Here is a 17,558-nt window from a genome sequence, read left to right as displayed (position 1 = left end):
TTTTGGCCAGGAGTGTAGCTTAAGTCATCTTGATCTTGGGCTATAACAACTTGGTCGTCCACAAAGTATAATGTAAATAGGAAGTCGCTTCCCACCCTCAGTCCCATCGGTTTTACTGCTTTTGTCCACCTCTGTACGGATTGGTCAAACTATATTTTAAAGAGAGTGGGAGATAGACAACATCCTTGTCGGAAGCCTTCTAAAGTATTAAATGCCTCAGTGAAATTTTAGCCATTTTTGATTCTGGTGTTAGTGGTCTCGTATAAAATTTTAGTTGCTTGTATGAGTTTTCCATCGATACCGACGCCTTTCATTGACTTCCATAGTTCTAGTATGGGGACACTATCATAGGCATTTTCTAGGTCGATAAGACCGAAGTGGGTTTCTTGATTTCTCTGTATTTTTTTTTCTAGTGTTATTTTTAAAGTGAAGAGATTGTCTACTGTTGAACGTCCCGCACGAAAGCCAGCTTGTTCTTCAGCTTGCTAAAAAATCTACGAATAGATTTTGGTTGTCAAGCTGCATCCTCGTGCCAAAGGAAAAACAAAATATTCGAGACACTTTTATTAGGAAAAAAATTAACACATTTTTTAATAATGAATTTACAAATACATAAACAACTCACAAAGAAATACATATTCTGATAATAAAACAATACTTCATATGCCATCAAATGTAAAAAATTTTATTACAGTTCAAGAAAGATAATAATAGACTGGATATATTTATTAAAACATTCTCTCTTATAACCTATAAGCATTATGCTGTGTACTTGTACTAATTCTATTCTGCGTCGTGGTATTGTACCCTAAAAAGAAAAATATATTTGGAATATAGAAAGATTCTGAGTAAAAATGTCTTATTAGACGAACAAAAGCGATATCATGGCGTTAATTGTCACCGCTGCCAAATTTAGTGGAACAATGTTAAAAGTACTCTAGATTTTTTTATTTAGAAGTTTATACAGCACAGTGCAAATGAAAGGAATAAATTCGTTATTTTGTAAACCGGCAACTTTAAGAAAAAATCCTGAAGCAAGTCGATTTTTATGTTTAAATTATTATTTTTTCACTTATAAATATCATGCTAGCGACGTCATCCATCTGAGCGTGAGGACGTAATCGATGATTTTTTTAAATTAGAATAGTGGTCGTGTGATAGTTCATTTGAGAGGTTATTCAATTCTCTATTCAGTAATATGAACATTGACATAATTATTTATCAGGATATATAAAAAAAATTGAATTAAATTAGTTTATACAAAAAGAAGAATGTAGGTAATTTAATTCAAAATACATTTTACTGCTGTCAGAAAACAGAAAAAATTTATTCACAAATAAACATTGCTTTCCGCTTAAATGCAATATTTAAACTGCCAAGAGGCATGTGGGTAGCAGCTTGAACACTGAATTTAAGCGAAAAGCAATATTTTTTAAATAAACATTTTTTCTGTTTTCTGACAGCAGTAAAAAGTATTTTTAATTAAATAAATTACGTAGATTCTTCTTTTTGTGTCAAGTAATTCAAAAATTTTTTTCTTGGGCACCCTATATTAATAATTATGTTAATGTTTATATTACTGAATAGAGAATTGAATAACTTTTCAAATGAGCTAGCACACGGCCCCTATTCTCATTTAAAAAAACATCAATTACGTCATCACGCCCAGATGGATGACGTCACTAGTGTGATATATACGTCAAAAAATCATAATTTAAAAATAAAAATCGAAAAAAATTCGATAAAAATCGATAAAAAAGATTTAAAAAACATTTCAGGATTTTTCCTTAAAGTTTCCGGCTTACGAAATAACGAATTTATTCCTTTCATTTGCACCATACTGTATATAAACCATATATCGAAATTAACAAAGTGATTTTCACGCAATGACTTCAAAGAAGCCTTTGAAATGGGATCACTGTCATACAAGTGTTGACATTGTTTTCGGTCCAATACTCTTTCATTGGACTATAATACATCAGATATTTCGTGTAATGAGAACTGATTGATTCCACATATGTTGAATTAACATTAGTCCTGTCGGGACAGCATTTGATCTTCTATTCTAACCTTTAGGGAGGTCAATACTAGTGTAAATTTAAAATCACGACTGAATTCCGACGGTGTGTCAGCCGCCATGTTGATTTTAAAGGAAAACCTTTGTTGCTAAATATCTCATATTTTCAACTTTTGGACAAAAATGGTAGCAACTGAAATTGTTGCATATGCAATTTCCTATAATTTCTTTTCTTATAATTTTTTTCGTGCGGTCGATATTTTCTGAGTTAATCACATAAACAAAATACAAAATACACATAATTGTACATAAACAAAAATGGAGAGAATTATATTTTATACAATTTTGATTCCTTTCATTTTTTTTTTTTGGTAAAATCAATATTTAAGGTCTTAGGTTCGTTCTTGTTTGTGGCTTGCTGCTGATGTCAGCATCTACAGTCGGAAAAATGAAGATTGTCCATGAATGATCACATCAATCACTTATTTTGTATTTGATGTCTTTTTCTATAAATAACAAACGTTTGTTATAGAAAAAGAGAGCAAATACAAAATAAGTGATTGATGTGATCGTTCATGGGTAATCTTTCATTTTTCCGATTGCAGGTTTCGTTAATCGTTTGTGTGTCCTTAGGCTTGTCATAGGCATAGAACCTTAAATGTTGATTTTAGTAAAAAAAATTAAAGAGATCAAAATTGTATAAAACATAATTCTCTTTATTTTTGTTTAGGTACATTTATGTCGTGAAGTTAATAATAAACAAGATAATTCAGTAATTATACTTAGTTGTCCTTTTCATGATCATTTTTCAGTGCGTAACAAATGATAGGAAAAAGGGTAAGTCCGTGATAATACACATTTATGACATTTATTCTAACATGAAATTTTAGTTAAATCTGACAGTTGTCACATTTTATTTTCAATTTGGGATAAAAACAAATCAAATATGTTTCTTGCATTTATAAAATGGTATTTTCGTTGATTTGTATAGTCTTATAAATTATACAGATTATATTTGTAATATTATTATCTAATTAAAAAAAAATTATTTTTTTTATTATGGCGCCATCTATCGACAACTAGAATAAATGTTATAAATGTCACCGACGAAATGTAATCACCGACGTGCCTTTTTTTCTGTCACATACAATTTAATGCGTTAGAAAGAAATCGAAAAACTGTGACGCACTGAAAGATGATCATGAGAAAAAGAATATTTTTCCCTTAACTCGAAAAATATCTACCGCAAAAAAAATTTCAAAGAAATTGTAGGAAATCGGAGTTGCAACAATTTAAGTCCTTGCCATTTTATTGAAAACTTAAAAGTGGCTGAGATATTGAATTAACAAAGAGCGAGAATTGATTAACGTCATAAAAATAAGAAGGGTTCAATACTTCGGTCATATAATGCGAGGACCTAAATATCGCTTTCTTTGGTTGATCATTCAGGGCAAAATCGAAGGGAAACGCTGGATTGGAAGAAAGCAACTGTCCTGGCTGCGTAACATTAGACAATGGACATATCGGACGGTCGAGGAATTGTTTCATATAGCTGCCGACCGAGAAACATTTCATCAGCTTGTTAATACGACGATAGCCAATGGTTGAAAACAAGCACGACACATAAAGAAGAAGATACTTATAGATGTATATTTGGTTGACAATTACAATACTATTCGCGATTGAAACGGAATGTAGAGGGCAGGTCGAATGCAGGAAAATGGCCGATATAAATGGTATAAACAAACATTCAATTGAGGAATAGAAAAATACTGATTTGATTTAAATCAGTAAAAATACTGATTTGATTTGATTTTAATGTAGTCAGAATGCTGAAAATTACTAAAAATTTCTAAATAGTGACCAAATACCATTCAGATCAACAATTTTTTGGTTTGTTTATACCACTTATAGTAGTTTAAATTTATTCCACCAGAGGTCAGATACTTTGTTTTTCATCGCGAATAAATGTCGGAATAGATAACCAATCCACGATGCCAATAAAGATAAATTTGAAACAAAAGTAATATATCGTGACAGTACTTTCACAATGTTGACGGATAAAGTGACAAATATTGTAATTCTAGGTTAAAAATTTGTCAGTAAATATAAATATTTTATGTCACTGGTATATTCTGACATTCTATAGTGAAATTGTATTCTATATTTTTTATTTATTTTTTCCTCAAAATATTTTAAATATTAATATTCTGCCAAATATTTATATAAATATTGATATTTATATAAACATAAATATTCTGACAACTGTCAGATTTAACTAAAATGTCATGCAGCGATTCGTGACAGCAATTCTTACAATGACGTCAAAAATAATGATGCACTGAAAAAAGGGTTTGGGATAAACTGTATATTTGTATCTCGACTCTTCGTATCGTCGCGCATACACGGCTGACGTAGCGCTGAGGGATGAAAGAATGCTCGCAAGTCCACATTAGTCATATTTGAGTAACATATTTTTAAGTAAAATCAATGCTGTTTCAATAAATTTAGGGTTCTATGTATGCGAAATCACTAAAAGTAATGTTATAAAAACACGGAAATACACATGTGGTCCCCAGATTTTTTTAACTCTGGCGATCAGTGTGTATCAGCTTTTTATTGTACTTGTAAAAATTTTATTGAGTATCATGATTTTTAAGGAGGTTCGGCAACTAGTGCCATAGCTCTGTTGCATCACGGCCTGACGCTGATGCATCGTCTCTGTACAACGTAATACAAACCACAGACATACTGTGTCATGTCATAATAATGTGGTAATAAAAAGCATGGAAACAGTAAGTTGTGTTGGTGTTTTATCAAAAGTCGAAAATTTAAGGTGATAGCCTTGAATATGTAGTTATGAAACAATATAACAATGGATAATTAATCAAAATAAAGTGATTATAAAACCACAATTATTGTTTGATTTGTTGCACCTGTACACATTATTGTATTAGTAATTCAGTCAATCTGTACTCTACGAGCCCCCTAGTGAGAAACTTTTGGGGTAGTTCTGATTTGTTTCATTATATATGTACTTTGGGCTGCTGAATCCGAGTATGAGGTTTGCGGACAAAATTTCGTAACGCAACATTAAGTAAATCGCGAAAAAAGCGAAAAATTTCTGCTTTTTCCCGCTTTTTTGCCTAAATCTTGAAAACTATTAACTTTTAGTAAATGTTGTGTTAACAGAAATTTTAAAGTACTTAAAATTCTCTACAAATATGACTATTTACTTTTTTTCAGACGAACCGTTAAACCATTTCTTCCCAATGGTGTGTTTTCTCGTACCACTTACTTTACAATTTTTTCTTAACAACAGTATTTCAAGATATCTTGGTTCAAACAATATCATGAATTGTAGTTTTTTATAATTACAGTCGGAAAAATAATACCCATGAACGATCACATCAATCACATATTTTGTATTTGCAGTTTTTTTTTCATAAATAACAAACGAGAGAGATTATTAATAATCCGAATAATATGTGATTGATGTGATCGTTCATGGGTATTCTTTCGTTTTTCCGACTGTATGTATTTTGCCAGTGGTGCCAGTAGAAAAATCAATAAAATTAAATGTTGAAATATTGTTTTAAATTTCTACGACTTTCAAAATGTTTATGTGATAGTAGTTACCAAAAATAAACCACTAAGCCTTCATAAAATTAATTAAAGAAAAAATTTGAAAAAAAATATAAAGGTTTTTCCGTAAATGACTTTTAAATAATCCACTTTTTTGTCAATTTGGAGCTGGTGTGAGTTCAAGCCTTATATTTTTAAGATAGTGTTATACCCTGGTCCGTCCTTTATTATCTAACTTTATAACTGTAGTTATTTATAACTTTATATCTGTAATTATTTAGTTAATTGCCATTTGTTATTTGTTTATTTGGATTTTAATGTATAGTAATAAAACCGTAAAACTTATTTTTGGATGATAAATCGTAAAAACGCGTATATCGCTTATTAAGCCTGGGGTCCACGTGAGCCCCAGTCCGTTCTTTTCGTAATATTGTAAGGTTCGTCCCATGAAGGTTAAATATGGGTTAATATATTGTAACAAGGTTAATTTCAACCAACCTCAAATAACAGTTGCACTCGGCAGGCTGATTCGCGAAATCTAGATAGTTCTCGGAGCTGTTAGAAGCGAGACCATGCGATGCATAGAATAGGCGAATCATCCTCGACTTTTTTGAAAATAAGTTCAAATTCGATAGGATTGTCAGGGTATCAGACGTTCTGATGAGGGTCGCTTAAAAATGATACTGAGTCTGGAGTGGCTCGAGACGAGTATAATTCATGATGGATTTGTGTACATTTTTAAAATAAGGGAAATAAGGGCTAAAAACAAATAAATATATAGCCGCTTACCATCAGGTGTTTACTAAATATAACATGTCTGCCCTGACAATCCCATTGAATTTGAACCATATGTGTATAAGCGCACTGGTATTAGTTAAGTTAGTTGATAAGATCATTCCGAACTGTATAAACTTCTAAAATAAACTTCTAGTTTTATTTAAACTCGCTATAATATTAAAGCAATTTTTATACCTTTCTTTCCCGCTCATTCTCCTACTAAGGCGACGAGATGTGTCTGGTGTGTTATAAGTTAAACGTTGCACGTGTTTTCTATTTACTCTAAGTTCGCGTTCGTCAACATCTTTAGCTTTGTCAACTTTTTTCATAAATTTCTCGATTAAATCTTTACAATCCATATTCTCTTCTGGTTCCCAGGAATTGTCTTTCGGCGAAAATCCCTTCCAGGATACAAGAAACTCTCTCTTGCCATTCTTGTTATGGTGCACTTCCAAAATTCGACTAACCTAGAATTAGATCGGAATTAAGACCATTGACAATATAAATAAAGTAACTATAAATTAATATACCTCAAAGTCTTCATTCTCGTCCCACTCTTCTCCAGCATCTTTTTTGACCTTTTTAGTCTTTTTCTTGGCATCCTTAAATGCTTTTATGGCATCTGGACAATTCAAAGTGTCTTCAGGTTCCCATGTATCATCACCTTGTCCATAGCCTTTCCAGCGAATCAAATAATGGCGAACGCCAGCGATCATTTTATCGTCGAGAACTTTCTCCACCTGAAAAAAATCAAATGTTGAAAAATGAACTGTAAAGCTTGTCACGCACGGGAAGCTATACTATAATATTCAGTATGGTGCAAATGTTTGAAATAAATTCGTTATTTCATACATAAGCCGGTGACTTTAACCTTCCGATGACCAACCTTTTTTTGTTACACGGATGACCAACGGGGGTAAAAAATGACCCCAGGTCAAAAATGACCTGGAATGAATGTTTTCAGCATTTAAATCTTCATCTAACAATACATCCTCGTTTTCTGATACTATTTCGTCTTCTATATCATCATAAAAATCGCTAGCAGTAACAATTTCCTGTAATTCAGCCTCAGTAAGATATTTGCGGGCCATATCTTATATGTACACAAAATACTAAGAAACTATAATAATATACGCCAGGAAATAATAATAATGACTAACTGTAGCAGACATAAATGTCATGATTCGTATATAACAGGCACCACAGTCTAAAAATAGATTTTGATAACGCGCAGTGTAAAACTACTTGGAATTCCACATAATAGACGGTATTTTACTAAACATCAACTTCAGAATATATTTTTTATTCGTAAAATATAGGGAATTTTTTTAATTTCAAAATATGAGGATATCTAGAATGATATTAAAGTCAAATAAAAAATAATGAGTTAAAAATTGAAAATACTTTTGAATTTATTAAAGAAAAACATACGCTGGGGTCCAAATTTACCCCCCTTGGTCATCCGAAGGTTAAGAAGCTACCCTAGTGTAAAAGTACGAAATTCATATACTTTTTTGGGATTTTCTAAAAGAAAAAGTACTGTACCAATTGTTTTGAAAATTTGCATGAGCATTTACTATAAAAAGAAGTACATGTAAAACAATTTTCATAAAAAAATATTGAAAATTAAACGATTTATGCGCCTTCTACTGGCACCGTGAAAATAAAAACATAGCTCCACTGCTGCAGTGATATGATTGGGACTAATAGAGATCCTGAAAAATAAAATTTCAAAGTTATTATTAAAATATATGTTATTTCCTATACCATCAACTAGGATTTTTGAAAAATATTAAAATTTGGAAAAATGAGGAAGTGTTGAAAAAATTAGCTAAAACATTTTCAGTTTTAAAAACCGCCAAATTGACATTTTTTATCCGATCAAAAAACCCCTAGTTGATGGTATAGAAAATAACTATTTCAATAATAACTTTGAAATTTTATGTGTCAGGATCTCTATTTAGTCCCAATCACTGCAGCAGTGTATCTATGTTTTTATTTTTACGGTGCCAGTAGATGGCGCATAAATCGTTAAATTTTCAATATTTTTTTATGAAAATTGTTTTACATGTACTTATTTTTATAATAAATGCTCATGAAAATTTTCAAAACAATTGGTACAGTACTTTTTATTTTAGAACTACCCAAAAAAGTATATGAATATCGTACTTTTACACTAGGATAGCATCTTAACTTTCAAAAATCGACTCAACATTTTGAAGGCTTTTCAATGTTCTAAAATATCAAATTTTGTAATTTTATGTTAACTATGTATTTAGTTTTTTAATGGGGTACAAAAAATCGAAAAAATCGCCTTTTTTACACTAAATTGTTAACAATTAGAAAAGGCTCCCATATCTAGGCAGGAAACAGGTACGTTTTCTTCCTATAGGTCTACAATAACTAAAAAAATGGTCTTCTGCCTGGATATAAGGCTAAGAAAACTTTACGTTAACACAATTACACAATTTATAATCTGCTCAATGGGAATGTTATTTGTTACCTTGTGGTGAAAATCATGGTGGTTTTAAAATCGAGTATTTTTTACAGACTACTTGTCACAGTTGTTTAACTACACAACTATTTTTATACAAAAAGAAATCAAACTTTATAAGATATCTTTAATAAACTAAAAAACAATAAATACCTCGTATTGGGTCTCATCGCCTGTGCCATCTTCGTCCTCATCCTCAGATACTGCCTTCGACTTTTTGGTTTTCTGAAAAAATAATTTATTGATAAATGCAAATAAAAATATTAGAAATAGAATAAAAAAAAATGGTAAGTAGGTGGTACTGCAGACTAGCGTAAACCTATGTTTTCTGTATTTTTAAAATTTAAATAATACACTTGACTGCAAAACAATCGACCCAAAATTGAGATTTCAGATTACACCTCATTTTTCAATGTAAGAATTGTGAAAATAAAATATGTAATATGCAAACAATAAAAAGCGTGTGATACACACGCGAGTAAGTACGCGAACTATACTGGGGGAACGTACCTGGTCAGCGACACGGGAGGCCCTTAATAAGGGAACCCTCAAAACGGAGAGCTGACGAACTAATAAAATTACATAGGAGTCAGCTCCGCATAATTACAGGTCTTCTCACGGGTCACTGTGCCCTGAAAGGACACTTGAATAGAATTGGGCTGTACGAAGAGAACCTTAACTGCAGACTGTGCAATAGGGGAACTGAAACAGCATATCATGTACTGTACGAAAGTGAGGCTTTGGATCACAAGAGGCAGGCTATTTATGGACAACCAAAATTAAGTCCAGCAGAATATGCCACCCAACCCATGCTAGGGATGTACAATTTGGTACGTGGAACCAAGCTTGTGGATTGGGTGACATAAAAGGTAGGATGGTTGGCACAATAAGCCAATGAGGCTGCAGTGTCATCGGAGACATATGTCAGACGACATCAAAAAAAAAGTACGCGAACTTATGACTCGACGACCTTTTTCGCGCGTGTATCAGTTTGAAATCTTACTCGTAACCCGTACGTGTATCACTGCCACGAGCCGCGAGCCTCGAGCCATCATGTTATTGCGTTTAAAGTTACACTTATATTTTCACTAATTAAGCAAATTGCCTAGAAATAATTCAATCGTTTATTGTTGAAAGGAGACAAGTTACATTTTATAAGTTTTGAGAAAACCGTAAAACACTATTTTAAGCTTTTTTGATTATTTGTTTTGGAGTAAACCTAATTATTTATAGGCTGTTTTATCCTCCTGATGAAAATATTACCCTCTTATCTATGATATTTTGTTTGTTATCCACACTTTTCGATTTCGTTTTTTTTTATTAGTATTAAAAATATATAATACGATAGGATACGATACGAAGTATATAATACGATAAAATTCCTAAATAGCACAAATCATCTTTTCTCGATGACATCTCAATGAGTTATCAGTAAGTCTGCCGTGTATCACCGACGCACAGTGGTTCCAAATGCCGAAAACGTGGACATGGAACCTTTAAAAGCCTATATTGTTTATACAATTCGGAGTTACTTTCGTTCCCAAGGGTTTTTGGCATCGCTGATTACGAATCTGACATTATTTATTCTGAAAAACAAAATGGCGGATCCAACATGGCTGAAAGAAATTGAAAACATCAATCAAAATCAATTTTTTTTGTCAAATTTAGTAGTTTAAGGTCGCTGAATACAAATCTAACATTACTTTTTTTAAACAAAATGGCGGATCCAATATGGTCGAAAGAAATTCGAAAATTTTATTTTAAACGCATATTTGTTTAAAATTTTATATTACAAAGCACTTTTGAAATTGCTGATTACCAATATATTTTCTTTACGAAGTACAATATTCAGAACCTATTACTTATGTACAACCGCCCATACATACTCAACAATCACCAGAATCATGTAATATGTGTCATTTCCCACTTTTTTATTCAAACAACTGCCAGCAATGCACAGGCAGTTATAGGCAGCTAAACCAAAGTGATTCTGTATCTTCTTACTATCTATTTTAAGATTAATAAACATTAATCGCAGAATTATGCAGAATTTTGTACTTTTTGAATGTATCTTTATAAAATTTTGATTATTTCAAGTATAATTTCACTATTTATGCATTAACAAATTTAAGGCATTTATTGTTACTAAATCTTAAGTTAATTTACATCTTACATTAATACATACTTAAAAAAGAAGAATCTGCTTTACAGCGATAAAACTGATAAGACTACAAAACGTTTTACAGCGTTTTCAATATACGCCTTCTTTTTCACTTTCTCTGTCGGCTAAAATAACCTCGGACATGGCTCACTTGTTCCTGAGCTAGTAACCAGAATACATCCAGTCTGATCCTTTTACCTGCGTATTACGACTCTTCGACTCGAGAAAACAACTGTAAACATGAAAATTCCTAGATATGGACTTTTTTTCACCTCATGACCACGTTTTCAGCATTTGGAATCACTGTGCGACGGCGAGCCGAGTAAGTACGCGATCTTTCAACACGCGGACTTAAAGTTTGCGTGTGTATCACACGCTTAACTGTATTATTGAACTTACAAAAACTGCTATTGCATTGTATAGAGGACGCATCGTATTTGCAAAGTTTTATTATGTGAAAATCATTGCATTATAATGAAGAAAATCAATGCAACCAAAAATTGAAACAAACAAGGCAGACATTAACTACTAATTGAAAGGTTATTAACCTTGCAACATCCGTTAGATTTCTGATGAATTTTGTTTTGTGAAAAGGACACTGCACACATTTTATGGAAAATGTAACGTCACTCAAATTCAATAAAATGTACATGAATAGAGTCGTCTCGAAATTACAATCATTTCATAAAATTGCGCCAACTCTGAATTTTGATTAATAACAGCGTAAATTGATATAAATAAATCTAAAATCACATGGGTATGTATATTAAATAGAGGAAAGGGGATTTTGTGAAAAGGCACTTCATAAATCTTTCATCTCTTATAGATAATAAATGACAATGCACTTTCGGTGACGCACCGCAAATTAAGGCTCCGCCTCACGCTGAGTTAAGCTTTTTTTTTTTCAATAGCCTTAACCTTTAACTACCCGCGCATCAAGTTATTACATAAGTACATGCGTGGCATACTTTATATACCACTTAAAAACAGCGGTTTTGTTTATTTTTTTTTTAAATACACTTCATTGTTTGTTATAAACCTTATTCCTCATAAGCGAATGCTTGAAGTTCCTTCTCAGTAAGTCAATTGGGATTCCTAACTGGAACCTGATCCGTTGAAAAAAAAAAATACTAATAAAAAATTTTTTGAAATGTGATTTTTTACTTGTTTATGAAGAAAAATATATTTTGTGCCATAATGACTAAAAAAAAACAATTGAAAGATGTACTTACATCACTACAATCGTGGCGTATTTTGTACACCACTGGAAACAACAAATAATAAACTGGTAATTACGGCTTTCTCAGAACGCCGATTCTAACGAAACTAATACCAATTGTAAAGCACATTCCAGTGATAGGTTAGACAGATAAACAAGGTCAAAAATTAAATTTTTAAATATATTTACAGTAGAATTCTTATACCAGGCGTACAAAATACGCCAGCGCGTGTAGTTAAAGGTTAATATATTTTAGACTACTAGTTTTTATGAATAGGGCAGTTTTATTGACTTCAAAAATGTGATTTACATAAACTTTAATTACAATTTACGCCGTTATTGATCAAAATTCAGAGTTATCACAATGATATCAAATGATTGTAATGTCGAGACGAATCTATTCAAGTAAATTTTATTGTATTTGAGTGACATTAAATTTTCAATAAGATGTGAGGAGTGTCCATTGCGTATCATTTTTTTATCAGAACAGAAGAGTTGTCAAATTCCTAATATATAAAAATCATGTTCAGTATCAGTAATTTAAGAATTTTTTTTTCAATTAGAAGGAAGTAATTGCATATTAAAACATAGTTTTTAATTCCAAACAACTTTTCATAATAACATTTTTCAATATTGTGAAATATAAAGCTACGTTACTCTTGAGCGAAATTCATATTTTTTGACATACTTACCTCATACAAGATTGATAAAATTTGATATCTGATAGTTGCGTCTTTGGATTTAGACCATGCACAACTCTTTATGCAGAATAGCTTTGTTGTGTATGTAAGATTACTAACAAAAAAGTTTCCCATATGTTGCCAACTTAAGTAGACACACTGTATGTATAAGTATTTTACATTTAAATTAACAAATTGTTTTAAATTGTTTATGTATTAAAGTTTATGTAAAAATAGCAAATTCTCTATCTGTATTGTTATAAACATGATAATTTTAAGTATATTTATTTACATATTTTAAAACAGACATTTATTTTATTTATTTTTGTGAACATGTAAATAAGCAATTTGATGAACAGTTACTTCAAAATCAACAAAATTATATTTTTTACAGATTTATAAATATTTTTTTTTAATTTGTATTTTTAATAAAGGAATAAGAATTTATAGTGGGATATATGGTACAATATTTTATATTTCAATTTTAGTTGGCTTTATATAAAAAAATGTTTTTTTAAATTACATGTATACAGATTGGTTTTTGTTTTATAAAATATATTACTGGCCGGTTTCACAAAGTAAAGTTACCTTGCGGTTAAGAGATAACCAGTGGTTGCCCTGAAGTATATGTTTCACAATATAAGGTCAATGGCTGGGGTTGTGGTTAACCTACAAAATTTTTAACCAGAAGTTAGGGTGTTTGTTTAGATGTTAACCAGGATATCCTAACTTAATTTCGATTTTTTTTTGTTGACAGACTATAGATACATAAATTATTAATTAATCAGATATGAATTAGGTGTACTATTCAGGTGTACCTGTCAAATGGTGAATGTCAAAAGTATAAACAACCAACCAACAACCTAATGAAAATAACACTAAAAAAACATCCCACTCCCTGTTAATATCTTTTTATACTGTCACTAAATGAAAAATAAAGAAAGAAAACATCATTATTACCTTTGTGTTCAATTTTATATGAAGTAAATCAGTGTTGTCCAACCTCAGGCACGCGGGCCGCATGCGGCCCGAGGCTCGTTAAACTGCGGCCCCTGCAAACACATTTCAAAAATATTGCCATTGATAACTTTTACCTGTGCCAACCCTGTCTAACTTTCCGTGATCTTAAGAAAGTAGTTAACCTGGAACACCCACTCCCGATGAGCGGGCAGTTAGCTTCAATCAGCTGCACGTGTCGTGTTGAATTAACAGTGGAAAAAAACGCAAAATTTTTGAAGAGAATCGTACGTTCCAAGGAAAATGGGAAAATCAATATTTCTTCATCGAATTAAAAGGCAAACCTCAGTGCACTATTTGTTGTCAAGTACTCGCGGTATCAAAAGAATACAATATTAGTAGGCATTATGAAACCCAGCACAAAACAAAATATGTACGACAAATATCAAGGTGAAGCTCGCAATACTCTTGTAAAAGAACTTAAAGCTAAATTGAATAAACAAAAATCTCTATTTACAAAACCGACAGCTGTTCAATCATCAAGCTTAGCAGCATCATATGAAGTATGTTTAGAGCTTGTCAAAAGTAAAAAAGCATTTAGAGATGGAGAAATTATCAAGCGGTGTGCCGTTAAAATAGCGCGATCCTTTGGAGATGAAAAGGTGGCCAAAAATTTTGAATGTGTTTCAGTTTCCCATCAAACTGTATCCAGAAGAGTTGATGAGCTGAATACTCATCTATTTAAAAAAAATGGTCGACACAGTTCGTGATTGTTTGTACTACTCCTTAGCCCTGGATGAATCTGTTGATATTACTGACAAAAATCAGCTGATAATTTTTGTTAGATGCATCACTGAAGATTTTTCTGCGCCACATGGAAGACGGGACCAAAGGTATAAATTATTTGAAGCAGTTAGTGACGCTGTGAAAAATATAGGCGGTTTTCAAAAGCGCTCTTGCGTTTGCACCGACGCGCGACGGAGCAAAAGCAATGATGGGACGCATAACGGGATTGGCTGGACTTTTGCGGGAAAATGGTGTTAACTGTGTTATTTCATTGCATTATCCATCAAGAGGCTCTCTGCGGAAAGATAATTAAAATCAACGATACTATGAAAACTGTACTGCAGATAGTAAACAGCTTAAGAGGAGGAAACAGAGCTCAGCGACACCGAAAATTCATCTCTTTCTTGGAGGAATTAAATACGGAATATAAGGACGTTCCCCTACATTCAGAGATACGCTGGTTGAGTGCAGGTAAATGCCTTAGAAATTTTTTTTCTTTAAGAAGAGATCTTACTGTTTTTTGAAACGGACATTTTTATTAACACGGACGTATTTATAACAAAGCTTAAGAATAAAACATTTCTTCATGAACTGGCATTTCTAACAGACATTACCTCTCACTTGAACACATTAAACCTACAACTCCAGGGGAAAAATAAGACAGTATCACAGTTGGTTGGTCAAATTGAGACATTTCGCAAAAAACTTGATCTTTTCGAGAACTGCATGAAAATAAACGACCTCACACATTTTCCTGAGTGTTTCGAAATAAATCAAGAGGAAACCATGGTCGATTTCTCGAGGTTTGCAAAAGTTCTTACAGAAATAAAAAGAGAATTCAATGAAAGGTTTTCGGAACTTGATGGACTAAAACCCGATCTTGAGCTTTTTAACAATCCAATGGGAGTCAACATCCAGAACCAATCAGCAGAATACCAATTAGAGCTGTGCGAACTACAGTCCGATTCGTTTTTTCAAGCAAAGAAAAATGAAGACATTAGTACCTTTTGGAAGTTAGTCTCCAAGGATCGTTTTCCTAAACTTCGTAACTTTGCGTTGAAAGTATATTCAATGTTTGGTAGTATGTACATATGTGAAAGTACATTTTCTGCTTTGAAGCATATTAAATCTAAAACACGTAATCGCATCGAAAACGATTCTCTGGAAGCGTGTATTAGTCTCACTACGACTAGCATAGATATAGATCTGCAAAATGCCATTGATTTCTAATTTTGTGTTAAATTTTAAACATAACATGTAAATTGAAAACCATAATAAAATACTTGTAAATAATATTTCATTTGTATATTATTTTTTAAAATAAACTTTTTTTGAACGAGTAGAGTTCTCTGGCCCTTTATAATAATTTCAAATTTAATACGGCCCGCAACGTCTAAAAGGTTGGACCACACTGAAGTAAATAATTAATTACAATTCCCTAACTAAATTTATGCATGTTTTTCTATATTGGTTCATACCAATATTATAGCGCGATTAAAGAACAATCTGACCCCAAAAAAAATAAAGGAAGGATGAAGATTTGGGAATAGGTAGTTGAAATTGTCTATATTATATAAGAAAAAGTTTACAATTCTACATCCCCTCCATTTTTCAAAAACAGGAATACCCCCTCTCGAAGGTGAAAAATATACATTCAAAATAAGTCCGGAATTGGATAAAATGACTAATTCTAAGCAACTTTTGTTCTATAGAGTTTTTTCCCCAAGTCAATACTTTTTGAGTTATTTGCAAATGAATATGTTCATTTTTAACAGAAAAGAACATGTTTTTGGACGGTTTTTCGGAGATAACTCAAAAAGTAAGTATTTCAGTGAAAAAATATTCTTAGCAAAAATATAGCTTATAAAAAACTGAAAAAAATGGTGTATGCTTGAGGTCTGTAGACCCAGTAGAAGCAGAGTTGTAACTAATGAAAAGTAGGTTCTTCTTCATAAAATTCCAAATCGAATATTTCAATGTGAAATAACCCAAAAACGGAGCACTTTTCGGGGAAATTCATTTTCATACTTTTTAAAGTGTTTAAAAAACTTGTAACATTAAAAGTAAGTGAGTTACGCTCAAAATATTGTTGGTCCCTTTTATTTTTTGGTAAAAAAATCGCGGAAATCACCCAATAATTAGCATTACAACCGGGATATAGGAATATCCCGGTTTAAGGATAGAAATTTGAGGCCACTAATGATCGGTTATTAGAATATGCCGGTGTTTATGTAACCAGTGTGTATAGTAATACCTTTGCTTAGCATGAGGGCTATTCCAATAAGCGGGTTCGACTGTACTGTAAGATAAGTACTTTGGCGAAACCTACAAATCATATAAACAGTACATAAGTAAAGAAAAATTGTAAAGCAGTAACAATTAATTCCATTTAGGATGCAAATGTGTGATTTTTACGATTTTTTCCAAAAAAAAAGGGAATAACTTTAATTTGCTTAGTTTTGATGCTATAAACTTTTATAAAAGACAAAAATAAAGCTTTTTTTAAACACTTTAAAGTTTTGATGAGAAAAGTGCTTAATTTTTTGGTTATTTCACTTTGAAATATTCGATTTGGAATTTGATGAACCTACTTTTTATGAGCTACAACTCTGCTTCTACTGGTTCGACAGACTTCATAAATACACCATTTTTTCAAGAATATTGTTTTTCATTAAATACTTACTTTTAGAATTATTTGCAGAAAACCATCTAAAAACGTGATTTTTGGTTGAAAAATAAACATGTTCATGCACAAAAAAATCAAAAATTGTTAGAAAAAATTAGAATTAGTCAGTTTATCCATTTCCTGACTTTTTATATGTTAGGGGAAAACCCCATTAACAGTTACAATTAACAAACAATAAATGGTATGTAAATAAATT

General features: G+C 31.7%; 1 protein-coding gene across 1 annotated transcript in view; it reads right to left on the bottom strand.

Moving 5' to 3' along the window:
• Positions 1–549: 549 nt before the first annotated feature.
• LOC126884609 (chromobox protein homolog 1) overlaps positions 550–17,558 on the bottom strand; it is a 31,574-nt gene continuing 14,565 nt past the window's right edge. Inside the window, exons 2-5 of the mRNA XM_050650613.1 lie at positions 9,027–9,098; positions 6,910–7,119; positions 6,575–6,846; positions 550–808 (exon numbers count right to left, since the gene is read on the bottom strand). Coding sequence (XP_050506570.1) covers positions 784–808; positions 6,575–6,846; positions 6,910–7,119; positions 9,027–9,098 — 579 coding nt within the window. The 3' untranslated portion in view covers positions 550–783. The remainder of the gene's footprint in view (positions 809–6,574; positions 6,847–6,909; positions 7,120–9,026; positions 9,099–17,558) is intronic.

This window comes from Diabrotica virgifera, chromosome 5 (genome assembly GCF_917563875.1).
Source record: "Diabrotica virgifera virgifera chromosome 5, PGI_DIABVI_V3a".
Lineage (NCBI taxonomy): Eukaryota > Metazoa > Arthropoda > Insecta > Coleoptera > Chrysomelidae > Diabrotica > Diabrotica virgifera.
Note: the sequence above shows the minus strand (reverse complement) of the source record. Positions and strands in the feature narration are given on the sequence as shown.